The sequence below is a fragment of the Oncorhynchus kisutch genome, linkage group LG19 (genome assembly GCF_002021735.2).
Source record: "Oncorhynchus kisutch isolate 150728-3 linkage group LG19, Okis_V2, whole genome shotgun sequence".
NCBI lineage: Eukaryota > Metazoa > Chordata > Actinopteri > Salmoniformes > Salmonidae > Oncorhynchus > Oncorhynchus kisutch.
The window spans coordinates 38197384-38223666 of NC_034192.2; the positions used below are offsets into that span (position 1 = coordinate 38197384).

Genomic DNA, 26283 nt, shown 5'->3' on the forward strand with positions numbered 1-26283 from the left:
TGACCCACCAAATGGGAGGCTCTCACCAAACACTGCCTCATTACACACTAGGCCAACAAAAACAAGAAACTGCCCCCTACTGCAAAAAGACTGCTAAATAATATGCTACATATTAGGTAACAAATGGAAGTGAAAGGTTCGAGCTACAGATTTGGAGCCCACCACACACATATAGGGACAAACAAAAAGCAATGGTCGACTCAGGAGATATTGTCCAAAAAAAGCATGACAAGTGAGGATGGCACATTTAGTTGAAATGCTGTGTCGTCACATTTAGTCATCCAGATAGTCATGAGATCCACTCCCTAAAACAAGATAAACTCTGTTATTTAGTCTGGTTTATACATAGGCCTTTCTCAAAACCTCTGATTTGCTGTTTAATGGAATGCCTAGACATATCATAGTAGCTCACAGATAGGAGTGCAAAAGGGGACAATTGTTGTAGTTTTGCTACCATGTACTATGTAGATCTTCTCGTAAGTGAGAAACTAATGCAACTAAATAGTTCAAAGATGTCCGCTTTCTTTACTTCCTTTCCTTCAACTGGAGTGATCTAAGTGAGCTGTGAGATTGGTTTTTAGTACAATGTACTAAAAACAATGTACAAACAAATGTAGTCAAGGTGATGAGTAGAGGTAGCCAGTTCAGACGTCCTGAATCTTTGACAACTCCATCCGTTTCATCTTTTGCTGTTGGGTCCACTTTACTGCCGACTTCTCCAACTTCTTTTACACAAGGTGTGACTTCCCTCTAGTGGCTGAAACCAAAATGGCAAGACATTTGTATTGTACAAAGATAAATCACATACGGAATGATCTCATCAAATGTTGCCCATTAATCCATCATAATCTTGTACATGTCGGTATTTACAATTAAATCAAAACAAATACAGAGAACACAGAATTTGTTTAGAAATGTTTTGTCTAAATTGTAGCCCTACAGTTGATGGTAAAAACAGGGATTGATAATCGAAAAGGACAAGAAAAACAAACTACTAATTTAGTACTTTGGACACATACTGTATCGCTCCAATCCCTATATTTTAAAAAGGCATGCCAAAGGTTGATAATGCACTCACTCATTACAGCCTTAAAAATAAACATCACACACCCACATTCACGCGCACAAACACACACACAGCGCACTCTCTCCCTGGTACAACAGAAAACAATGCAACAAAGGACCCTCTTTCTGCCTTCAGACTGGCATCTCCCTGCCAGTGCTGTGCCCCACACAGCAAAGAAGATGGAACAGAGAAGTTCGACAAGCGGTACCCAGCAAGGAAGGCCCAGGAAAACAGTGGACAACCCTTATTTGGGGACAGAATACAGCGTGCAGAAAAATCCTGGATACCGTATGAGAGTGAGAAAAGCGTTAATATATATTTTGGTATTGTGAAAAGTTATTTATGCTTCTTTCCCCCCCCCCCCCAGTTTAAAAGATGTGTATGCTAGTCATACATTATCATACAGCATACATTTGATTAAGATGATTGGTTTACGAACAAATCTTTCAAAAACAAGTAAATTATAGGTAGTTGCTAGAATATTGATCAAGTAGCCTAGGCTATATAGCATAATTTATTGGCTGATAAAAAATCGCATTAACCTCTGATGAACAATTTCGATTTAGATTAATGGAAATGGTCAATCCATTATGTTAATTTGATAATGGGAGCGCTGACAATACATATTAATTGGAACATTTCATGCCCCCTTAGCTGGCCTATTCATTTTTAAATTGATGTGCATTAGGGTTATGTTTTCTTAGGCCCATAACTCCTCCAGTTTTTAATGTCTAATAGTTTATCATGGGCGTGTGAGTCATATTGTGTAGTTAGAGTAAATGGACATTAGGATACAAAGAGAAAGCCGTGCTTTTAGAAGTCCCGCCATCCTCCGGTTATAGTCGGGTACCAAATGCGCAGTCGCATGAATGGACGCTACGTTCCTTTTCCGGCTGCATCTGCACAATCCACCAGGAAGTGTGGTGCGATAAATCCTAAACTATTAATCCCTTATACCTGGAGGAAGGAGATAGATATTAGTATGCATTTTGGATGGAATATACCATTTGTGTCGCCTTTCTAATCTACAAATCGTTCCAATCGGTGTTTTGCAATTCATGCAGGGTAAACATAATACCCTTAACTCCCTGCAAGTTTGGGTTTTTGTGCTGTAGCATTTAGTCCTTCTCAAATCTAACCCTTGACTGCAATGGGATGCTGCGGTAGCACAGAGGTAAGCTAACGGTTTCCTCCACCCCCATGTTGCATCCATTTAATTGCACCTTAAACATCATGCATGCAACGGCGATTGCACTGCTTATATTGTTGCGACCGCTGGCATCCAATGACAATTCTCACCACCGTAGTCAGATTAGATAAACCTAGGCTATGTTCATCGGGGAAGAGTAGTGGTAATCCTATTATTGATGCCGAAGAAATATCGAGCTATAACTTGCCACAATGGTTTTCTAGTTTAGTTCATTACCACCGACATCAAGCTACCGCTTGAAAGCAGCTTTGCATACCATAAATAGCTCGTGAGCACCGTTAGCTTTGTAAACAAACCTCTCGCAACGTGCGAGATTTGACGCAATTGAACAGCGCCTTGACAATGAAGAATAGTAGAATATCGTTAAATGTGTTTAACGCCAAGTAATGTTTAACGCCAAGTAATGTTTCACTACATTCGGCCACAGTCTATCTACGAAAATAAGATGTCAATGAAATTGCGTGCCATTGTATATTTTTTGTGTGAAATAACATGTGTAGCCTACAGTTTCACATTTGAATTGACAGACGCATATAGACTGCATCCTATTTGCTAATGTGGCACCGACGATGTTTTGGTATGTTGTTTTCCAGAGGACAAAGAGAGAATGGAAACCCTTGGAGGATCGAAGTTGCACGGATTTGCCGTGGTTCCTTTTATTTACTGTATTCTGTGTTGGAATGGTAAGTATATATATGCCTATTCATTTTACAATTGAAAACGATGTACAATGTAATACCATACATGTATGTTAAACTACATTTGAATACAAGGCTCACCTCAATGAAAGTCGTTCAACTCCTCCTATGACACCCTTTTTTTAAATGCCCAGCTGATTGATTGCCTGACTAGTGGCACCTGTTAGGTTACCACACCTACCACCTTCGCTCAGCCAATTGTCTCCAAGCATGCAGACAATTAACATCTGCTGAAGTTTAAACTTGAAGTGTGCTCAGACTTTTGAGAATGGTTGACATTGTGGCTAAAATGTATGAAACTAACTAACTGATCTGAATAGATATTCAACTCTCAGACCAGGCAATGAAAAAGTGGGAATCAAATATGCAACTAGAATTAGAAGAGAGAGAGAGAGAGACTGTTGTAACAGATTAAGTACTATTCCATTTCTGGGATTTGAATCTGAATACTTAAAAACCACTGGTAATTAAACTTTGCAGTTAGACAGTAAGGATGGTACATTGCATTTTATACCTGTCAACAATATATTGATACAAATCCATACCCCACTTTCACACAGGCACGTATTGCATTTGTAGCATTGGATGCTAATGCTTGGTAATGCTTCTCTCAGGGGAGTATCTGTGGGTTCACCATCGCCACGGGGGGCGCAGGCCGCCTGGTCTTTGGGTATGACAGCTACGGGAACACCTGCGGCCAACGCAATGAGCAGATCGAAGGGGTCCGGCTGAGTGGACTGGATCAGACGGACAAAAAGTGAGTCACTTCACACACTTCTCACCTACTTCACACACTTCTATCTTGAAGTGGCAGTGACATTTGCCAAAACCCAACCCTATGTTTACAAACACAAATGGTAGGGCGAATTATCCCTCATTGAGAAATATTAAGAAATAGCTTTGCCCCGTTGCTCATTGGTTCAATTGAAATGTCAAATTGCAGTCATTTTAACCGTGATCTGGACGCTACTGGCATAAATAGAACCTTGAATAAATATGCAGAGGCCTCAGGAGTAGGACGTTCTGTCACGGTCAACTGTACTTACTGCCTGCACCACCCTCTGGGAACACTGGTATTTCAGCCACTTAATTTGCATTGCATGCTGATTACTTTCCCCTCTTTGGATTGACTGTGTGCTTAATGGTTGGCTAGGGGTACCATAGAATTAGGAATTAGAATACCTCCTGTGGTACAGACCTGTGGGTCATCAGCACAGGGTAATTCATTTCTTTTTGGTTTTGCCGGAGTGTCAGTCAAGAAATATTAATGGGTTTGAATTCGCCCTGCTTGACGTTTTTCCTCTTACCGTTTGGCCAGACTGCTGATGAAACAATGGAACATGTCATTTTTCATTGTTTAAAATAATGATGCTAGTTTCTTCCTATTGAACATAGAATTCGTCCATTGTGTTAATGTGTGTATAAATGGTATGCATTGCCCTGCTGCCAATGTTTACAGACACAAGATATAGCTAGTCATAGGGAATGGGGAGAGGGAGAGAAAGTAGCTTGGTATCAGTCAGTGACTATGTAAGTGAACGGAGGTAGACGTTTCTTGAGAGGGTGCTGGCTCACACCAGGAGGACCCTGTCACCCAAATTGTTGTGATGAAGACTCCGATGTCACTGGCTGGCAGTCTTTTTCTCTCTTTTTGTATTTCTCTCTCTCTTTCTCTCTCGCTCACTATTTATGTTTCTTTATTTTTCTTTCTAGGTCTCTGTAGGTTTCTCCCTTCTCTTTCTTTCCATAGATCATTGTTTACTTTGTTTCTGCACTGTTGGGTGGTGCAGAGTGCAGACACTGCCTTGTCTCTCTGTCTGTTGGGTGGTGCAGACACTGCCTTGTCTCTCTCACTCTTCCTTTGAACAACTACAAACTGGCTGTGCTGCACATAACACCCACCCTTTTAATGTGTCTCCTGAATAGTGTCTTCAGTCCCATTTTAGAGAGAGTTATACCAACAATGAGTAAACTGATTTCACTTATAGTGTGCTGTTGATGCTTGTGGTAGGGTTGTGTTGTGTAAAGACACACCTGCAGGTAAGGCTATTTAAATGAATAGCTATAGGGATATTGGACCCTTGGTTGTACATGGCTATTGTGTTGATTGATCCCACAGTGACTAGCATGCCCAGTCTGAAATAATCCCCTAGCCTCTAGTCCTGGGTAATAGTCTGACATGGGTGTCAAAGGTGTGGTTGTATGTTTATTGACGAGCACATGCAAATGTATAGATGGAGGTTTTATCGACATAACTATTTTGAAATGAAATGGCTTCTGCCCTTGAGAACCTTTTTCAGGCTCACTGGTTAGCTTCCCCGGTCCATAATCATCACATTAGCTAGCAATTATATGCTTCATTAAAGCACCTTGACGGCCCCTCCCAGGATTGGGCTATTGATGTGACTGATACACACACACACACACACACACAGACAGACTGGTGCTGTAGACTGAGACCACCTGATTAATGCTGGCCCCAGCGGCAGGGTGTGTGAGTGTGTAGAAGAGTTTGGTGGAGAGGGTGTGAGGCTTGACTGACAGGCCTCGGTGCGAACGCAACCACCTGATGCTGAACTCAATTGAGAAGGCAGCTGTCATGGGATTCAATTAAGGACTACACAGCTGTCAATCCTGTTTCTGTCTCTCTCTCTCTCTCTCTCTCTTATTCTTCACCTCACTTCCTTCTCTCTCTTGGTATATCTTCTCTTCATGTCATTAGACCTATGGTGCTTTCAAGACTAATCATGACGTGTGTGACCTTCAGGCCAGAATGTCAGAAAGTCAGAGCTCTAGAAAAATGTTCCTAAATTCCTGACTTGGAATTACAAGTTGGATTTGTCCCTTTTGGAACTTGTTTTTTTTCAGAGTTCTGAGTTGTCTTGAATGCACTGAAGTCGGACGTCGGAGATTGCCCAGTTCCCAGTTGTTTTGAATGCGGAAATAACAATAACACAGCTGTGATCTTTCTTGGTGGTACTCAGACATTGTTTGTTCGAAAGTGTCTATTTTTGCAATTCTGTGGGCGAAAAAGTCTAGCATTGCTGGGGTGGATAATGTAATCCTAGCAATGTAGGCCAAGTTGAGGTTATGTTCAATGCTGTTTTCAGTCCTGCCCTAGCAACCTTTTTAAGGTATAGGCTGGTGTCACACAATAGAGTCAGTGACAACAAAGTCCGAGCTTAAGTGATAGCTGGTCAGGGTTTATTTGGCTAGTACAGTTAAGCAGCTCCTCATTCACAAGGCATGGGCCAAATGTAAACAGTACAGCGCAGTAGACGTATTGTTCTGGCCATGGCAGCTGGTTGATCCAGGATCAGTCTAAGTCTGATCCTAACCTCCACTGTTAGGAAGAACTGACCTTAGAGAAAGTCAAACTGCCCTAAAATATTCTGATAAATCCAGTGTGACTTGATTTTCATATCTATCTTCCTTTCAACAAGCATGTGTGCAGTGCAAACCACTGTGCCAGCTTATGAATCACCAGAAATTCAAATCTTGTCCATATACTGCTTACAGGGTAAGGAAACAATGTCGTTTTGTAAAATGGGTGAACTATCCCTTTAACATTTTAGAGGTGGGGGTACTTCAAACTTTGTTGACCTAATAGCAGGAACGGCACCATCTAGTGGTGAGAACCTGGTTATATCAGGATGTCGGATAGGACATAAAACAAACAACTTCAGTGACTAATTTCTCTGAACAGGAGAAAAAAACATCACCAAATTCACTGAGAATACAATACATAGTATGAAGAATCAGTACTCAGAGCTGCAGCTTCATACTACTTGTCAGACACATAATAATGTCTGGAACGGAGTGAATGGAATGGTATCAACCACATGGAAACCATGTGTTTGAGTTGGATACCGTTCCATGTATTCTATTTCAGCCATTACTATGAGCCCGTCCTCCCCAGTAAGGTGCCACAACCGCCTGTGTTGTCAGACATAGAGAACTGATACTGGTTGTTGGGGAGGGATTGGTGTGAGGGGTCTGTGGGTGGCTTCTGACAATTTCTTTGGATTCTTAATCATTGTTAGTAGAAAACACTTTTGGTCCAAATTGGATGTTAGGTACTATATTTATTGAATGTTCTATGAATTAATGTCAAATTTAGGTGCAATCCATTTCTGAGGTCAAATTATATTTCAACAAAATAATGTTGCAGGAATGCTAATTGGATCTGTTTCTAACTACAGAAACGAGTTCAGAACAATCTGAGATGGTGGGTGTCATTACTTGCTGAAATTACATGAAACGACCCGTGTGTGTGTGTGTGTGTGTGTGTGTGAGGGGGGGCGTGGGTGAGGTGCCCACCCCCTAGTGTATAAAAGCACCAGGCAGATGGACCACAGTGAAGGATTCTCTTATTGACATGTCCTTGTTCCTTCCACTCTCCGCTCCACTGCCAAGTCCCATGGACCAGTTCCAGGAGCAGCAGCCAAAGGCTCTCTATCTCGTGACATTCTATCATATCTCAGTGGATAACGTGTTGTTGAGGCAGTGGGTTTGCTTTGTCCCCAAAATGAACAGGACATTGAGGGGAGGTGTAGGCTTCTTTGTTTTCCTCTCTCAGAATCACATGTTTCCACAATTTCACATCTCGTGACTCATTCCTCATATTTGTGATGGGAAACAGATTTTATTGATAAACTGTTAAACGAATTGCTGACAAATTCTCACATTCCTTGTTACCCATCCCTTATGTAGGTGTTATTGATAAAGAACAGATATTTTGTTGTCTGATTTGTCTGCAGGTATGTGTTCTTCCTGGACCCATGTAACATTGACATAGTGCAGAGGAAGATCAAGTCCATGGCCCTGTGTGTGTCCCTGTGTCCTGATGAAGAGCTGAAGACGTACCAGGACCTCAAGAGATTCGCCATGCACAATGGTGAGTGAGTAGGGCCCCTAGGGAAACAGAGTGGACACTGTCAGCCAGTGGTGACACAAAAGCATACAGGAACTCAAGTCCTTCTGTTCACCTGATTTAGAATTCCTCACAACAAATGTCGACCGCATTATCTACCAAGGGAATTCTCTTCGATTATAATCACAGCCGTATATATTCCCCCCCAAGCAGACACATCGATGGCTCTGAACAAACTTTATTTGACTCTTTGCAAACTGGAATCCATACATCCTGAGGTTGCATTCATTGTGGCTGGGGATTTTAACAAGGCTAATCTGAAAACAAGACTCCCTAAATTGTATCAGCATATCGATTGCGCAACCAGTGCTGGCAAAACTTTGGATCACTGCTATTCTAACTTCCGCGACGCATATAAGGCCCTGCCCCGCCCTCCTTTTGGAAAAGCTGACCACGGCTCCATTTTGTTGATCCCTGCCTACAGACAGAAACTAAAACAAGAAGCTCCCACGCTGAGGTCTGTTCAACGCTGGTCCGACCAATCTGATTCCACACTCCAAGACTGCTTCCATCACGTGGACTGGGATATGTTTCGTACTGCGTCAGAAAACAACATTGACGAATACGCTGGTTCGGTGTGCGAGTTCATTAGAATGTGCTTTGAAGATGTCGTTCCCATAGCAACGATTAAAACATTCCCAAACCAGAAACCATGGATTGATGGCAGCATTCGCGTGAAACTGAAAGCGCGAACCACTGCTTTTAATCAGGGCACGGTGACCAGAAATATGACCGAATACAAACAGTGTAGCAATTCCCTCCGCAAGGCAATCAAACAAGCTAAGCGTCAGCATAGAGACAAAGTAGAATCTCAATTCAACGGCTCAGACACGAGGTATGTGGCAGGGTCTACAGTCAATCACGGATTACAAAAAGAAAACCAGCCCCGTCACGGACCCGGATGTCTTGCTCCCAGGCAGACTAAATAACTTTTTTGCCCGCTTTGAGGAAAATACAGTGCCACTGACACGGCCTGCAACCAGAACATGCGGCCTCTCCTTCACTGCAGCCGAGGTGAGTAAAACATTTAAACGTGTTAACCCTCGCAAGGCTGCAGGCCCAGACGGCATCCCCAGCCGCGCCCTCAGAGCATGCGCAGACCAGCTGGCTGGTGTGTTTACGGACATATTCAATCAATCCCTATCCCAGTCTGCTGTTCCCACATGCTTCAAGAGGGCCACCATTGTTCCTGTTCCCAAGAAAGCTAAGGTAACTGAGCTAAACGACTACCGCCCCGTGGCACTCACTTCCGTCATCATGAAGTGCTTTGAGAGACTAGTCAAGGACCATATCACCTCCACCCTACCTGACACCCTAGACCCACTCCAATTTGCTTACCGCCCAAATAGGTCCACAGACGATGCAATCTCAACCACACTGCACACTGCCCTAACCCACCTGGACAAGAGGAATACCTATGTGAGAATGCTGTTCATCGACTACAGCTCAGCATTTAACACCATAGTACCCTCCAAGCTCGTTATCAAGCTCGAGACCCTGGGTCTCGACCCCGCCCTGTGCAACTGGGTACTGGACTTCCTGACGGGCCGCCCCCAGGTGGTGAGGGTAGGCAACAACATCTCCACCCCCGCTGATCCTCAACACTGGGGCCCCACAAGGGTGCGTTCTGAGCCCTCTCCTGTACTCCCTGTTCACCCACGACTACGTGGCAACGCACGCCTCCAACTCAATCATCAAGTTTGACTCGACGTCAACAAAACTAAGGAGATGATTGTGGACTTCAGGAAATAGCAGAGGGAACACCCCCCTATCCACATCGATGGAACAGTAGTGGAGAGGGTAGCAAGTTTTAAGTTCCTCGGCATACACATCACAGACAAACTGAATTGGTCCACCCACACGGACAGCATCGTGAAGAAGGCGCAGCAGCGCCTCTTCAACCTCAGGAGGCTGAAGAAATTCGGCTTGTCACCAAAAGCAAAAATTCGGCTTGTCACCAAAAGCACTCACAAACTTCTACAGATGCACATCCTGGCAGGCTGTATCACCGCCTGGTACGGCAACTGCTCCGCCCACAACCGTAAGGCTCTCCAGAGGGTAGTGAGGTCTGCACAACGCATCACCAGCGAATTCAGTTAATTCAGCTTCATTTACTCCCTTTAAAAAAACATAGCTGATATGGCTGACTTGCTTAAACAAATGAGGTTTCTACTGACAATTTAGATGTACAAACTATGGTATAAGGGGATGACAAGCGGATAAGAGGCAATCCGTAATTTTGATTAAGACCTTAATGAGCGAGCGACGACGGACATAGTCAGTATAAACATTATCCCAGAAACCCTAGACCCACTCCAATTTGCATACCGTCCAAACAGATCCACAGATGATGCAATTATCCCTCAACGTAACCAAGACTAAGGAGATGATTGTGGACTACAGGAAAAGGAGGACCGAGCACTCCCCCATTCTCATCGACGGGGCTGTAGTGGAGCAGGTTGAGAGCTTCAAATTCCTTGGTGTCCACATCACCAACAAACTAGAATGGTCCAAACACACCAAGACGGTCGTGAAGAGGGCACGACAAAGCCTATTCTCCCTCAGGAAACTAAAAAGATTTGGCATGGGTCAAATCTCCTCAAAAGGTGCTACAGCTGCAACATCGAGAGCATGACTGTTTGCATCACTGCCTGGTACAGCAATTGCTCGGCCTCTGACCGCAAGGCACTACAGAGGGTAGTAGTACATCATCATCAGTACATCACTGGGGCTAATTTGCCTGCCATCCAGTACCTCTACACCAGGCTGTGTCTGAGGAAGTCCCTAAAAATTGTCCGACTGTTTTCTCTACTACCGCATGGCAAGCGGTACCGGAGTGCCAAGTCTAGGACAAAAAGGCTTGCCGGGATGCTGGCCTTCTAGGCAGAGTTGCAAAGAAAAGTAATATCTGACTGGCCAATAAAAATAAAAGACATTAAGATGGGCAAAAGAACAGACATTGGACAGAGGAACTCTGCCTAGAAGGCCAGCATCCCGGAGTCACCTCTTCACTGTAGACGTTGAGACTGGTGTTTTGTGGGTACTATTTAATGAAGCTGCCATTTGAGGACTTGTGAGGCATCTGTTTATCAAACTAGACACTCTAATGTACTTGTCTTCTTGCTCAGCTGTGCACCGGGGCCTCCCACTCTTTCTATTCTGGTTAGGGCCAGTTTGCGCTGTTCTGTGACGGGAGTAGTACACAGCGTTGGACAAGATCTTCAGTTTCTTTGGCAATTTCTCACATGGAATAGCCTTCATTTCTCATAACAAGACTAGACTGACGAATTTCAGAAGAAAGGTCTTTGTTTCTGGCCATTTTGAGTCTGTAATCGAACCCACAAATGCTGATGCTCCAGATACTCAACTAGTCTAAAGAAACCAGTTTTATTGCTTATTTAATCAGGACAACAGTTTTCAGCTGTGCTAACATAATTGCCAACAGGTTTTCTAATGATCAATTAGCCTTTTAAAATGATAAACTTGGATTAGCTAACACAACATGCCATTGGAACGCAGGAGTGATGGTTGCTGATAATGGGCCTCTGTACGCCTATGTTGATATTCCATTAAAAAATTCTGCCGTTTCCAGCTACAATAGTCATTTACAACATTAACTATGTCTACACTATATTTCTGATGAATTTGATATTTTAATGGACAATGTGCTTTTCTTTCAAAAACAAAGTTATTTCTAAGTGACTCCAAACTTTTGAACGTGTGTGTGTTTATGTGTGTGTGTATATATATATATTATTTTTACGCCCTGAATGACAGGTCACCACTGCTGTCAGCAATATGCTTTTCTGCCATCAAAGCACACAAAAGCATAACACTGACAGCATATTGAATCATTGACGGATTCTCTATTCCTCTCAGTAACTCTCTACTGATAATGCTTTGGACCCCAGCACATACAAGTTATTGATTAGAATAGTGATCGTGTCGTGAATTGTTTTGAAAGGAAGCACTTGCATTTTATTCATCACAATCTCACATCATATCCATGAAAAAAAACAAAAAAACTCATCACCACAAATTGTTAGATGAGCGGCATTAAAAAAAAAAATTGGAAAGATTGTTCCGTTAGAAAAGAGTGCTATGAGGAGCAGTTGTTTCTCACCCACCCCACCCCCATAAACAGAAGGCTACTAGGTCATCGTTCCAGCAGCCATCCATCACGTCATTGACAGTGAATCACTGCCATCCTTTGGAACGACAAACCCTTTCTACAAACACTGACATGACCGTGATCCCGCGTGCCATCTTCCCTTAATACTGTCCTTTCATTCAACACACACTCTGGCACAGCAGGCACCTTGGCACATGTGGAGAGCGAACTAGATGAACAAAGGCACCATTAAGGCCAATGCCACCCCTTGCTGTATGGGTACTGTTGTTTGTGCTATCCTAGCCCGTCCTTCTGCCAGGCTTACGTGTCTCCTGTCAGCACTGTATATACTTATTGTGACACACGCACTCCATGTATGCCCCATGATAGACTGGGCTGGGGTTATGTAACTTTGTCTTCTCCAGAGGTCTTGTGTTCTGATTCTGAATTCCTGTGGCAGTGAGCGTAACACCGTTAAGAACAAGATTGTGTAACGTGCTCAGTTGCATGAAGGGGAAAGGATGAAATATGGATCAGCATATGTTGGTTTAGACAACACATTGAGCTATAACTGATCACTTCTGGGGAGACTGAATTTAAATCAATCGTCCTTATGTTCCAAGGTATGTTTATGGTTTCACTTTCCTGTGTTAAACGTCTTTGTATTTCACTCAGGGTCGGAGCTGTGTTCATACGAACTAGCCGGTCACAAATACCCCAGCCTTCCAGAGAGGTTTGACAAATGTCCCAAACTTCCAGTTCCACCCAGGTAGGAAGACTTAACATTAGGGCCTCATTTCAATAGGCTTAGATTGCTTACTTTCATTCAGGACTTTCACTTCACCAGTCATATAGATTAGATATTACCTCAAGAAAGGGGGGTACATATATATTTTTTTAAGCTGTCATTTTTTCAAACCGGTCATGTTTTAGAGAACCTCCCAGGTCATGTGACCCCTTGACGTTTGACCTCTACTTCGTTCCATCCCACAGCAAATCTCTCCCGGTGTTCAACCGCTGCACACCGGTGGACATCTCCTGCTATGCCAAGTTTGCAGAGGCTGTGGTGACGTTTGTGAGCGACAACAGCGTGTTGCACAGGCTGATCGGTGGCGTGATTGCCAGCAAGGAGATCATCGTGGGCCTCTGTCTGCTGGCGCTAGGTGATGACCTCATCAGCATGTTTGTTATCAGCAGTATCTCGGGGATGCTGGATAGATATAAGCAATATGGCCAAATCTGCACCCATTGGGGAACAAGGTGGAACTACTACCATGCCTATCCAATTGTTTCAGATGTACATGAAGAGCCAGGGGAAGGGGCTAATGGGTTGTTTCTGAACAGGGCCTTAGTCTCTGAACTCAGTGGGAGGGATTGGTCTTGTGAGAATGAATGACTAAATCTTTATTGTATTTCTGGGGCCCACTAGTCTCTGAGCCTTCCCTAATGTGAGCCAGTAAAGAATAGACCTGCATAGGGAACATCTGTCCTGCTCTAGTGCATTCTGCTGATTTCTCCATATCAGTATGTAGTGTCAGTACATAGGCAGTTACTGTAGGTCAGACATCAACGGTGGAGAAACACAGTGCTCGGTGAAAATACAGCAAAGTCATCACATCTTTGAGTCCCCCCTGAGACTGCACTCTTTGGAATGAGAGGAAGGAAGCTCTCAGGTAAAGGGCATGACATGGGAGCCATGAACTTGTACATTTGGGAGTTAATGCTCAGAGTACATGTGGGTTAGAGTAAGACAAGGTTCTGCTGTGTCAAGGTGGGGAAGGAAAGGGTTTGAATATGGTTAGCTGATCCTCGATCTTCACTTGGTGAACTGGTTCTCTTGAGTTCTGATTCGTGGTCAGTTTTGGTTTTTGATTCCAAATGGTTGAGGTTAGGGTTGAGGCCCGAGGGCAGGGTTAGCTGATCCTAGATCTGTGTTGTGCTACAGTGCTCTCCATGATCCTAATGCTGATCATCCGCTACATCTCTGCTGTACTGGTCTGGATCCTCACTGCCATGGTGGTCCTGGGCTCCCTGGGTGAGCTCATTTACCTGTCTCCTGGCCTTACTTCCTGTGCAGTGTTTTGATCAATCAAAATAACAACTGAAAACCGTGCCATAGTTTTGCACCTAACAGTCATTCTATGATCATTTTTGAATTCTTTGCATTTAGCCGTGTGCCGGTGTTCAATCTATCATGGAAAGTGTCTCCGTTTTTTCTGTAGCGGGCACAAGCATTCTGTGGTGGCTGTACATAGACCACCGGTTAACTGCCAACAAGACCTTATCTAAAGAGACTGCAGAGACTACGGAGACGAAAGATGCTAAGGAGGAAGCAGAGATGACAAGGGACAATGCCCAGGCACTTCTGGTGTATGCCATCGCTGCCACCGTATTCACAGTGAGTACAGTTAGTGTTTGTGTTTGGAATGAAAGGGAGACTGGGCAACCAAGCCTTGTAAATTGTGGGTGGAGTGTGTGTGACATTTCAGATTGAATGCTGGCGCTGCTTTGAAATCTCAAACTCTTGACTCCTGCCTCCCTACTTTTTTACTCCCCCCTCCTTTCTCTCTTTAACCTTCCTCTCACTCTCTCCCACTCCTGTTGGCCATCTTCCCTTTGTTTCATCATTCTCTATTACCCCTTGTCTTCCTATGTCCCTTCTACCTTCTCTTGACCTGTTGTTCTCTTCTTCACTCATTTATATCCCTCTCCCTCCTTATTGATCCCAATTTCTCTCGCTCTCTCTCATCCCTCTCTTCCTATACCCTTCTCTCTCTTTCTGTGTGATTTCCCCCCCCCCCCCCAGGTGATCCTTCTCCTGCTGATGCTGTTCATGAGGAAACGAGTGGCCCTGACCATCGCCCTATTCCACGTGGCCGGCAAGGTGTTCATCCACCTGCCGTTGCTCACCCTGCAGCCCTTCTGCACCTTCCTGGCCCTGCTCCTCTTCTGGATGTACTGGGGCCTGGTGCTGCTCTTTCTCGGGACCACCGGTGAGGGAGGGTTAGGGAGAGGGAGGGAGGGTGGAGGAGGAGGGAGCGGGGCAAGGGTTCTCCTCTTCTGGATGTACTGGGGCCTGGTGCTGCTCTTTCTCGGGACCACCGGTGAGGGAGGGAGAGGGGTAGAGAGGGAGGGAGGGTGGAGGAGGGAGCGGGGCAATGGTTCTCCTCTTCTGGATGTACTGGGGCCTGGTGCTGCTCTTTCTCGGGACCACCTGTGAGGGAGGGAGAGGGGTAGAGAGGGAGGGAGGGTGGAGGAGGGAGCGGCGCAATGGTTCTCTTCTTCTGGATGTACTGGGGCCTGGTGCTGCTCTTTCTCGGGACCACCTGTGAGGGAGGGAGAGGGGTAGAGAGGGAGGGAGGGTGGAGGAGGGAGCGGCGCAATGGTTCTCTTCTTCTGGATGTACTGGGGCCTGGTGCTGCTCTTTCTCGGGACCACCTGTGAGGGAGGGAGAGGGGTAGAGAGGGAGGGAGGGAGGGTGGAGGAGGGAGCGGGGCAATGGTTCTCTTCTTCTGGATGTACTGGGGCCTGGCACTGGAAGCAAAAGTGAGTGAGAGAGAGAGAATCTTTACAAATGGTAAGTGATGAATTCCAACACAACAGGACATCGCACTAGTACGGTTTAGTTCAGTTTACTGTATTGGCCTTATTCAGGAACTTGTCCAAACTAGTCCCGACCACTAGACTGAGACTGAGATGTCCACCTCAGGGAACCCGGTCCAGAACGAGGAGACAGGTCTGACAGAGTTCCGCCTGACTGGGACTCTGCAGTACATGACGTGGTACCACGCTGTGGGCCTCATCTGGATCAGTGAGTTCATCCTGGCCTGCCAGCAGATGACTGTCGCTGGGGCTGTGGTAACGTACTACTACACAAGGTCTGACTCTGAAATTATATTTTCATGATTTGTTTATGTACAAACTCTACCTACATGTACATATTACCTCGACTAACTGGTGCCCCCCCACATTGACTCTGTAATGGTATCCCCTGTATATAACCTCCACATTGACTCTGTAATGGTATCCCCTGTATATACTGTAGCCTCGCTATTGTTATTTTACTGCTGCTGTTTAATTATTTGTTACCTTTTTTTTACTTAACACTTATTTTTTCTTAACTTCTTAAAGCATTGTTGGTAAAAGGCTTTTAAGTAAAGCATTTCACTAAGTACCACACCTGTTGTATTCGGCGCATGTGACAAATACAATTTGATTTTAAATGTTTATTCTATAGGATATCGGCTATAAGATTAGTAATAACATTCGATTTTATTGTCTGTCACAGAAGTGTGTTCTGCTAAAACAAAAGTCGAGGAATTTATGGGAATTCCAGAGAGAAGAACAAGAATGTCAATTTAAACTTCTCGGTCTCTTCATATATTTGGCCTCCATTCTATTTCCCTCTATCCTTTCCTCTGTCTCAGGGACAAGACCAGGCTGCCAGTCACCCCCATCCTGTCGTCAGTGCTGAGACTGATGAGGTACCACCTGGGCACGGTGGCCAAGGGTTCCTTCATTATCACCCTGGTCAAGATCCCACGCCTAATGCTCATGTACGTCCACAACCAGCTCAAGGGCAAGGTAAAGCACCCTGTTGACTAACTTCTCTCTCTCTCTCTGACATTCATTGTATGGAGACTAATAAAATACTGCATGTTACATACAGTGATGTGCTGTACAAGCTAATCAAGGCTAGCTTGTTCGCTTGTCACCAGTAGATCTTACATTGCTGTCAATGTCAACATTGTTGTGACATGACACCTGCCATCTTCTGTTGCTCTGTTTAGGACAGTTTTAAGAGGAGAGAGGATGTATGTTCAGATGGCTGTTTGAGTTTGACACAGTGCTGGTAACATTAGGGGTGTTGGTTTGGTTAATAAATGGGACATATAATGACTATATATTTGAACTAACTCATTTTGGATAAACATCTGGTAAACCATGTTACTATATTATTATGTCATTTTCTTTACAGGTATGTTTCTTTATTCTCCTTGGAGGGTAATGTGAGTTAGTGTCTGTTGTCCTTAACCTACTGTTTGTTGTCACGTCCCAAGTGTTGCTGCTTGACTTGATCTATGGAGAGACACCTTGCAGCATAATGAATTGAAGGGATAAATTGGCATTAGCTCTCCAGTGTTCTGAAAGTGGAGGTAACTTCACCTGACTAATGCCCTGAACTGTAGGCCTACAGTTCAGTTGGGTAGGCCTACAGTTCAGTTGGGGAGCCTACAGCAATCTGACTGCCTGCTGCTTTCAGTTTCCACTATCTTTTGGTTTAGCATGGAGATGTGAGAACACTATGTTCTGGAGCTCTGCAGGGAACAGTTTTGAAAACTATTGTATCTATTTTTGAATAGTGCATCTGATACCTTTCCCCATCTCTCTCTCACACAGGAAAATGCATTTGCTCGCTGCATGTTGAAGACCTGTATCTGCTGCCTGTGGTGTTTGGAGAAGTGCCTCAACTATTTGAATCAGGTAGGAGTGCTTTCCTTCCCCCTAATTGGATATTTGTTTTATATAAATAGAGGATAGATAACAGGTGTAAGTTGGTTTGTGTCCTGCTGGTCTGCTTTAGTGACTACAGTCTCTCCGCTCTCTCTGTCTTTAGAATGCGTATGCGGCGACAGCCATCAACAGCACCAGTTTCTGTACGTCGGCGCGCGACGCCTTTGTGATTCTGGTAGAGAACGCTCTGAGGGTGGCCGCCATCAATGCCGTGGGAGACTTTGTCCTCTTCCTGGGCAAGGTGAGGGGGGCAGCTGGGATACTTGAGGGCTTCAGAGTAGTCCCTATTCACTGTTACAGGATCAGATCTACTTTTCAACCCCTTGATTATTAAGGTTAGGATGGGGTTAGGGTAATCTGTTCCTAGATCTGTGGTTAAGGGCAGCCGTTACATTGAGTGTGGGCTTGATTGCGTGGACTCACGGGAGGCTGCTGAGGGGAGAATGGCTCATAATAATGGCCAGAACAGAGTAAATGGAATGGCATCAAACACCTGGAAACCATGTATTTGATACCATTACACTAATTCCATTCCTGCCATTAACACGGGCCCGTCCTCCCCAATTAAGGAGCCACCAACCTCCTGTGGCGTTGACTGTTCAATTCCCTGAATTTGAGGAGTAAAACTTTGACCCTTTGACCCTGAGTGTGTGTTTGTGTGTGTGCGTGGTCAGATCCTGATCGTGACTTCCACAGCGTTCGCCGGCGTACTGCTGCTGAATTACCAGCGGGACTACGCAGAGTGGGTCCTCCCTCTCATCATTGTCTGCCTCTTTGCCTTCCTGGTGGCCCACTGCTTCCTGTCCATCTTCGAGATCGTGGTGGACGTACTCTTCCTCTGCTTCGCCATTGACACCAAATACAACGACGGTACACCGGGCAAGGAGTTCTACATGGACAAAGCCCTGATGGTAATCTACGTGAAGATATGGCATACTGGTGGGATTTTGTTGAAATGGGAAATTATATGTGTATCTATACTGGACAAAAATATAAACGCAACATGTAAAGTGTTGGTCCCATGTTTCATGAGCTGAAATAAAAGATCCCTGAAATGTTCCATATGCACAAAAAGCTTATTTAGCTCAAAGTTTGTGCACTAATTTGTTTACATCCCTGTTAGTGAGCATTTCTCCTTTGCCAAGGTAATCCGTCCACCTGACAGGTGTGGCATATCACGCTCCCTCAACTTGAGACATCTGTGTCATTGTGTTGTGACAAAGCGGCACATTTTAGTGGCCCTTTATTGTCCCCAGCACAAGGTGCACCTGTGTAATGATTATGCTCTTTAATCAGCTTCTTGATATGCCACATCTGTCAGGTGGATGGATTATCTTGGCATAGGGGAAGTGCTCACTAACAGGGTTGTAAACACATTTGTACACATCATTGAAGAGAAATACAGTTTTTGTACATATGGAACATTTCTGGAATCTTTTATTTCAGCTCATGAAATATATGACCAACATGTTCCGTTTAAATTTTGTTCAGTCTAGGTTTTTGTTTTTCTACACTAAAGCTAAGGATTCTATGGTTTAATGACAAAGGTAATGCATTAATTTACATTGTTTTCATTTTAGCAGACTTACAATAGTGAGTGCATACAGTTTTATATTTTTTCTTTCATACTGGTACCCCATGGGAATCGAACCCACAACCCTGGAGTTGCAAGTGCCATGCTCTACCAACTGAGCCAGACGGGACCATTCACATGATATATTAAGTGTATATTAACCGACACTGGTGCGTTTCAGCACATGGTATGACACTCCTTTCCATCTCTTCCTGTAGGAGTTTGTGGAAAACAGCAGGAAGTTGGAACGGGTGGTGGAGCGAGGGCGGAGTCGCCCCACTGAAGCGGTGTCGGTGGAGGGGCCGGAGATGAAGCCCATGGTGAGTGACAGTGGAGAGGGCGGTGACACTGAGGTGGGCTGGGGCTTGGACGGAGGCGGGGGAGAGTGGGAGGAGCTGCAGGAGTTCCATGTGTACTACCTCCTGGTAGGGGTGCTGGTGGACTGGGCCCTGGGGGAGCAGTGTACCATGGTCTCCTTGATCCTCTGCCTGACCGAGGACGTGGTCCTCTTCTTCTGCGTCTACCTGCCCACCTCCACACTTGTGCTCTTCGCCATGCTGCTCCAGAAACCCTCCCCCGTCGTCGTGCCTCAGCCACAACCAAAGGAACAGACGCCGTCGCCATCTAGATCGTTGTCTTTGCATGCTAGCTAAAGCATGCTAACTAACTTACCACAACAGCATCTTGCTCACCCTCATCTCTAATAACTCTAATAACTCTAATAACTCTAACTATTCCATCCCTCCTTTTTCTTTTTTTACTGTTTTTTGTTTTGCTTGCCTGTCATCTCCTGGCCATCTTTAACTTGAAGTGTAAATTAGTTGGGAGTTTTTTTTGTGCCTTATCACCATGGTGCTTTTTGGTAAATAGGGGCATGTCTGGTAGCTCTTCTGTCAGCTTAGAAAGATGGTGGGGGGGATGAACACAAAGAAACAGTATGCCATGAACAGTCCACCCCCCCCCCACCCCCCTAAAGTAAACAGCAGTGAGAAACAACAACGCCAGACTGCTGATGCATTGCTAAAAAGGGACCAATGGGAAGATGGACATAGGACATTTTTTTTGCCTGTCTATTGTACGGTGCTGCTGGATTTCCATTTACTGCTGGAATTATTTAAAGCACTGTTAGGCGCTACTGAAGTTGGCAACTATCTGTTTACTTGTAGATTTGGCCTTTTCTTATCTCCTAGATACTCAGAGCATTATGGGTAAAGTTATTCTTGTAATTTTGTAGTTAAGAGGTAGAAGTATCTCCCCCAGTAGTTAATAAGCTATGTGTATTAGTCATAATGTACAATCATTGTTGATAACCGCAAGCTAGTCAGCTTTGGCCCAAGGATATACAGGCGTATCCCTCAGCCCTCCTCTGAGTGTCCCTCAGCTTTCAGGTCACAAGATGGATCTTAACATCACCACTCCACTGCATGGCTTCCATTTTCTTTTCCGTACCATTTTCTCATCCATACATTTCCAAGCTTTTTAAAAAATCGAACCCTTTTCCCACCCATTTATTTTACCATGCAAGTACTTTTTTCAATGACTGCATGTGATGCTGTGAATGGAGTAATAAGACTTGAATAACTTTGCTTTCCAGGCTCCAGGAACAAGTTCAGCTTGACCAAAATCACCTAAAGGGACTTTTTTTTAAAGACATTCCAAAATGTTTATTTTTACCAATGTGTAACATGTTTACTATGGTTTCACTCCAGGGATACAATATTTTAATAAGAAACTGTAAAAAAAGATATAACAATGTAATGAAGCACTTTATATTGAAGCGCTGCATATTTTAAAAGGCTGATGCATTTTTCGTAGTGATGTCCTTTTTTATAAGACAAAGAATTGCCATCTAGTCAAACACAGTACTAAAATGTATTGAATCACTGGGTTGTCAACGTTTTGCATAACAAGTTTGCCTTTTGGTTGGACTTCTCGATCAGCGTGATACTTATTCATCATGCAATGATAGCACTTAGATGTGTTTTTAATCAACCACTGAAACTTAAGTACGTTAGACTCACGTTTGTATTTGAATTCAATCTGCATCATGGAAGAGTGTTATTTTGTTTTGAAAGGAAATGTATTTTTTTACCAGTGAGTGTAGGGGATTCTTTTTAAATTTTGCAGCGCGATTTTTGGGATGTGCAGAAACCGAGGATGTGATCATACAACTGTGTTACAGCAGGAGGAAGACAACTTGTAGTTCCCATGGTTTGGAGGGACACAGAGACAAAGTTACTGCGATTTGGAAGTCTACCCCCCCCCCCCCCCCCCCCTACACCTAGGCACTTAGATCTACAAGGGACCATGAGAAGTTTAGGGGTAGGGACTAAGAGTTCATTATGAACTGGGCATGACATTTACAGAGAAATATCCAGAGGGCTGCAAAGGCTGTTGCTTTTCTTACTCAACCAATTGTCCCCTAGTTTGACTCACTTGGTTCCTCTATCAAACCAGTCAGTCATTGTTGGGATTGATGGACAATGTACATTTGACCTAATCAGGTGAGGTGTAACGAGTCCTCTTCCACTGAAGTCTCAGTAGGAAGTGAACTCAGACTTTGCAGCCCTCGAGCAATAACGCAACACCATGTAGTATTTACCGCTATAAAAATGTCTTCCTACTTGCACTACAGCTTTTAAAGACAAACGTTCCTGGCATAGAGCTATCATCTGATGTTAGGTGGGGGGGGGGGAGTGGAGGTGGACACACTCTCACTTTGCCTTAACCGGTTCCATAGGCTGTGCCCCCCCATCTTATTGGTTAATGACGGGACTCCCCAGTTTAACTTGGGGGAGGGGTGGTAGAAGTGCTGTAAGCCTTAAGTCCCCTCTTCTCTTTGCAGTAGATTTGTATTTGATACCCAGAGTACTGAATCCATTGGAGCGACTGAAGAACAACTTTGACCCCCCCCCCCCCCCATTTTTGTTGTTGCTTTTAATGATCTAGGTGAGAAAAATGCTCTTTTTGTTTATGTGAAGGGTTTCAGAATGGTATGAATTGCACATGATTTATGCAGTTATTTTGTAACGAGAGTTTAATGTGTTGATAAGACTGAATAGTATTCTGATATTGTGACGTGATCCTGGTGGATATGTTGAAGGGAGATATGGCTGTGACTGTTCACATGATAACCTTTTCATTTTCAGCTTCTCGTGTGAGAGAATGACAAGCGCCAGCCATCCTTCACAACACCATTGTTAATGTTTCAAAACAGGAAAACAAGTCTGTTGGTGCGCTTTTCTCCGGGAATACACTACTAGACCGTACACTGATGTACCTATGAAATATTAAAGAGCATGCATTTAGAAAAAAAATGGTCAAGCCGAATTAACATTGCCGCAGAACCCTATTGCGCAAAGCATGTTAAGAATTGCACTAAGATGGTATTCATTTAAACACTGATTAATTTAAAGTATTTGTAAAATATTTATAGTTGAATGACTAGCTGTCAGTCAGTACAATGTAGAGATTTTTCTTTAAATGTTTTAGAGGATGGACCTTTCCCCAAGTGAGAGAACCTGCCCAGTGCAATCAAGGAATCCACTTAAGGCACAGGACAGACTACTGATAACTAAACATCATTTCTCTGAAAACGACATGTCATTCATGAGTACAGTCGTATGAAAGAGTTTGGGCACCCCTGACAATTTCCATGATTACCATTTATAAATAATTGGGTGTTTGGATCAGCAATTTCATTGTGATCTATCAAATAACTGATGGACACAGTAATATTTCAGTAGTGAAATGAGGTTTATTGGATTAACAGAAAATGTGCAATATGCATCAAAACAAAATTAGACAGGTGCATAAATTTGGGCACCCCAATAGACATATCACATCAATATTTAGTAGAGCCTCCTTTTTCTAAAATAACAGCCTCTAGACGCTTCCCATAACCTCTGAGTTTCTGGATGAAGGTATTTTGGACCATTCCTCCTTACAAAACATCTCCAGTTAGGTTTGATGGTTGCCGAGCATGGACACTCCGCTTCAAATCATCCCACAGATTCTCAATGATATTCAGGTCTGGGGACTGGGATGGCCATTCCAGAACATTTGACTTGTTCCTCTGCATAAATGCCCGTGTAGATTTTAAGCAGTGTTTTGGGTCGTTGTCTTGTTTAAATTTCCAGCCCCGGCGTAACTTCAACTTTGTGACTGATTCTTCAACATTATTCCCAAGAATCTGCTGATATTGAGTGGAATCCATGCGACCCTCAACTTTAACAAGATTCCCAGTACCGGCACTGGCCACACAGCCCCCCACCATATTTTACTGTGGGTAGCAAGTGTTTTTCTTGGAACGCTGTGTTCTTTTTCCGCCATGCATAAAGTCCCTTGTTATGACCAAATAACTCAATCTTTGTTTCATCAGTCCACAGCACCTTATTCCAAAATGAAGCTGGCTTGTCCAAATGTGCGTTTGCATACCTCAAGCGACTATGTTTGTGGCGTGTGTGCAGAAAAGGCTTCTTCCGCATCACTCTCCCGTACAGCTTCTCCTTGTGCAAAGTGCGCTGAATTGTTGAACAGATGCACAGTGACACCATCTGCAGCAAGATGATGTTGTAGGTCTTTGGAGGTGGTCTGTGGGCTGTTTTTGACCGTTCTCATCATCCTTCGCCTCCAACATTTTACTTGGCCTGCCACTTCTGGCCTTAACAAGAACTGTGCCTGTGGTCTTCCATTTCCTCACAGTGGACACTAACAGCTTAAATCTCTGCAATAGCTTTTTGTAGCCTTCCTCAACCATAATGTTGAAAAATCTTTGTTTTTAGGTCCTTTGAGAGTTGTTTTGAGGCCCCCATGTTGCCACTCTTCAGAGGAGAGTCAAAGAACAACAACTTGCAATTGGCCACCTTAAATACCTTTTCTCATGATTGGATGCACTTGTCTATGAAGTTCAAGGCTTAATGAGCTCACCAAACCAAAAGTGTTTATTCCAATTTTTATTTGATTATTTTTACCTTTATTTAACTAGGCAAGTCAGCTAAGAACAAATTCTTATTTAGTGGAGCGGGTCGAGATCTTCAAGTTCCTCATTGTCTACATCACTAAGGATCTACCATGGTCCACACAAGCCAACAATTGCATACCAACAAGCCAACAGTCGTGAAGAGGGACGGCAATGCCCTCAAAAGTTCTACAGCATACCATTGAGAGCATGTTGACCGGATGCATCACCAATTGGTATGGCAACAGCTTGGCATCCGACCACAAGACTGGGGCCGAGATCCCTGACATTCAGGATCAAGGTGTTTAAAAAAAAAAAAAAAAAAAAAAATGTACCTTTATTTTACTAGGCAAGTCAGTTAAGCACAAATTCTTATTTTCAATGACAGCCTAGGAACAGTGGGTTAACTGCCTGTTCAGGGGCAGAACGACAGATTTGTCAGCTCGGGGGTTTGAACTTGCAACCTTCCGGTTACTAGTGCAACGGTCTAACCACTAGGCTACCCTGCCACCCCAATTAATCAGTGCTGAGTAGTTACAGGTATTCAAATCAACAGAATGACAAGGGTGCCTACATTTTTGCATAGCCTATTTTTCACATCTGATTTAATGTCATAACTTAATATTACTACACTAAAAATCTTTGTCTGGACATTACCCCAGTACTTAGCTTTTATTAGAAAATGGCATGCCACTGATCATTTGTGATAACAGAGTAAATTATTATGCAGCCTCAGAGGTGTGCCCAAACTTTTTCATACGACTATGTGTCCATCATAGAAGATCAAGACTTTGACCGAGGGACTGTTTCACTTAGCCTTGTCCGATATGTACATTGAACACACCCAGTCATAACCCACACCCTTCTGTTTGCCAAACTCTTAACGTTACCAGTTGATGCACACAACGGGAAAATCAGACACTGAACCTCAGACGGTGTTCTGGTTTCTTTTTCTTTACACGACAGTAAAGCAAACTGCTCTGCGAATAGCTGAGACGCAAGGCCTGATTTGTCAGCTTCTATTAGCGCGGACAGAATGCCCTACTACTGAGAAGGAAGAGCCAGTATTGTAAAAGCCAGTACCTATACTCAAAACGATGGACCATAGACGACTTGCATGTTTTTCCCTCGCTCCTCAGGGCGAGCCATCTTTGTAGGGTGTGAATATTACGGCATTAGCTCCACGTGACTTAACAGATAGAACAATAGCTTTACTCAGCAACAAAGCCACTGTTTTTCGAGATGTTAGTCGACCTCTTCTTCGTTCTTGGAAACAAACTGCACGTCTATTCTTGTCACACAGGAATGAGAGATACTGTTCTGGATAGGCAACATCAGTTTAACTGGTGTAACAGTAGCTTTTAGAAATGTCTGCAGTAAGGTTGTTTAACATTGGGCAATGTTTTGTTTTTTATATTTCTTATGTATATTCGTTTTTTTTTTTTCAAGGTAATAAATTGGAGAAAGTAAACTTGTCATTGACTGTCGTAGTTGTACATTATACATAAAGTTGACATCTTGTTATGATACACAAATGACAGGAAAAGTAAACTAAATGCAAAACAGTAACACACAAGTATCCTGCATTTGGACAAAATATGCTGCAACCCAAAATCTGGAGTGTGCCTTTTGGCAAACGAGTGAAACATGTCAAATAAAAATCTGTGACATATGCTCGTTGAAATACATACTGTAGTTAAATTAAGTGTGCAAATGTGTACATTGTGTATTTTGCATTAATTCCTATGGCAGTGCATGTACACTCTATTATATGATCTAGAGAGAATGAGGTTGGTCAGGTAGTATTCTTGACCATAACATACAGTAAAGAATTGGTCTTGAGACTCTGTACCGGCAGGGCCATTCTTAATCAGATGGCTGTATGGTCTAGAACTCCAAAACCATTAGAGCCATTAGTTCCACAGGATCCATCCCTCTGTCCAGAGTCTCTACAGGTCCTCATCGTCCTCACTGACAAGTATAGTGTCCAGGTCCTTGTCCTTACGCTCTGCGCTCTCTGTGACAAACTCCCTCTGCTGGGCCTCCAGCTCTCTGAGCTCCCCCTGCAGGCGCTCCAGATGCAGCACACGCCGGTTCTTCAACAGCTTCATGGGGAACGGGTTCATGTCGCTGAAGGCTATGTTGGTCAGTTTCCTGTTGGAGGGAACAGAGTAAAGTGAGGCAGGAGACAGACAAGCCTAAGATTACTCAGCCTGCT

The 26283-nt window shown here is 43.9% G+C and overlaps 2 protein-coding genes and 1 long non-coding RNA gene across 10 annotated transcripts in view; 1 reads left to right on the plus strand and 2 right to left on the minus strand.

Moving 5' to 3' along the window:
• Nucleotides 1–262: 262 nt before the first annotated feature.
• On the minus strand, nucleotides 263–3166 carry LOC116355071 (uncharacterized). The gene is made up of 2 exons (XR_004204290.1): nucleotides 3056–3166; nucleotides 263–757 (listed from the first exon to the last, which is right to left on the minus strand). It is a non-coding gene; the product is annotated as an uncharacterized LOC116355071 (long non-coding RNA).
• On the plus strand, nucleotides 1209–24395 carry LOC109864796 (choline transporter-like protein 1). 5 transcript variants are annotated; one of them, XM_031798326.1, is made up of 16 exons: nucleotides 1209–1362; nucleotides 2870–2959; nucleotides 3589–3731; nucleotides 7735–7871; nucleotides 12694–12787; nucleotides 13012–13181; nucleotides 13964–14053; nucleotides 14241–14416; nucleotides 14825–15011; nucleotides 15728–15896; nucleotides 16446–16602; nucleotides 17419–17502; nucleotides 17636–17773; nucleotides 18207–18443; nucleotides 19324–19425; nucleotides 20700–24395. In XM_031798326.1, the coding sequence occupies exons 1-16, from the start codon at nucleotides 1246–1248 to the stop codon at nucleotides 20721–20723; spliced, it is 2115 nt and encodes a 704-aa protein (XP_031654186.1). In that variant the 5' UTR covers nucleotides 1209–1245; the 3' UTR covers nucleotides 20724–24395. The 5 variants fall into 5 exon arrangements, with proteins under 5 accessions (XP_031654186.1, XP_031654187.1, XP_031654188.1 ...); XM_031798327.1 differs by lacking the exon at nucleotides 1209–1362 and adding an exon at nucleotides 1940–2240; XM_031798328.1 differs by lacking the exon at nucleotides 1209–1362 and having other exon boundaries at nucleotides 3535–3731.
• The window catches only part of tbc1d2 (TBC1 domain family, member 2), a 30370-nt gene continuing 26934 nt past the window's right edge, over nucleotides 22848–26283 (minus strand). For 2 of the 4 annotated variants that reach the window (XM_031798323.1, XM_020452751.2), the window contains exon 16: nucleotides 22848–26219. In XM_031798323.1, coding sequence (XP_031654183.1) covers nucleotides 26015–26219 — 205 coding nt within the window. In that variant the 3' untranslated portion in view covers nucleotides 22848–26014. The remainder of the gene's footprint in view (nucleotides 26220–26283) is intronic. The other 2 variants (XM_031798325.1, XM_020452750.2) reach the window with 2 other exon arrangements.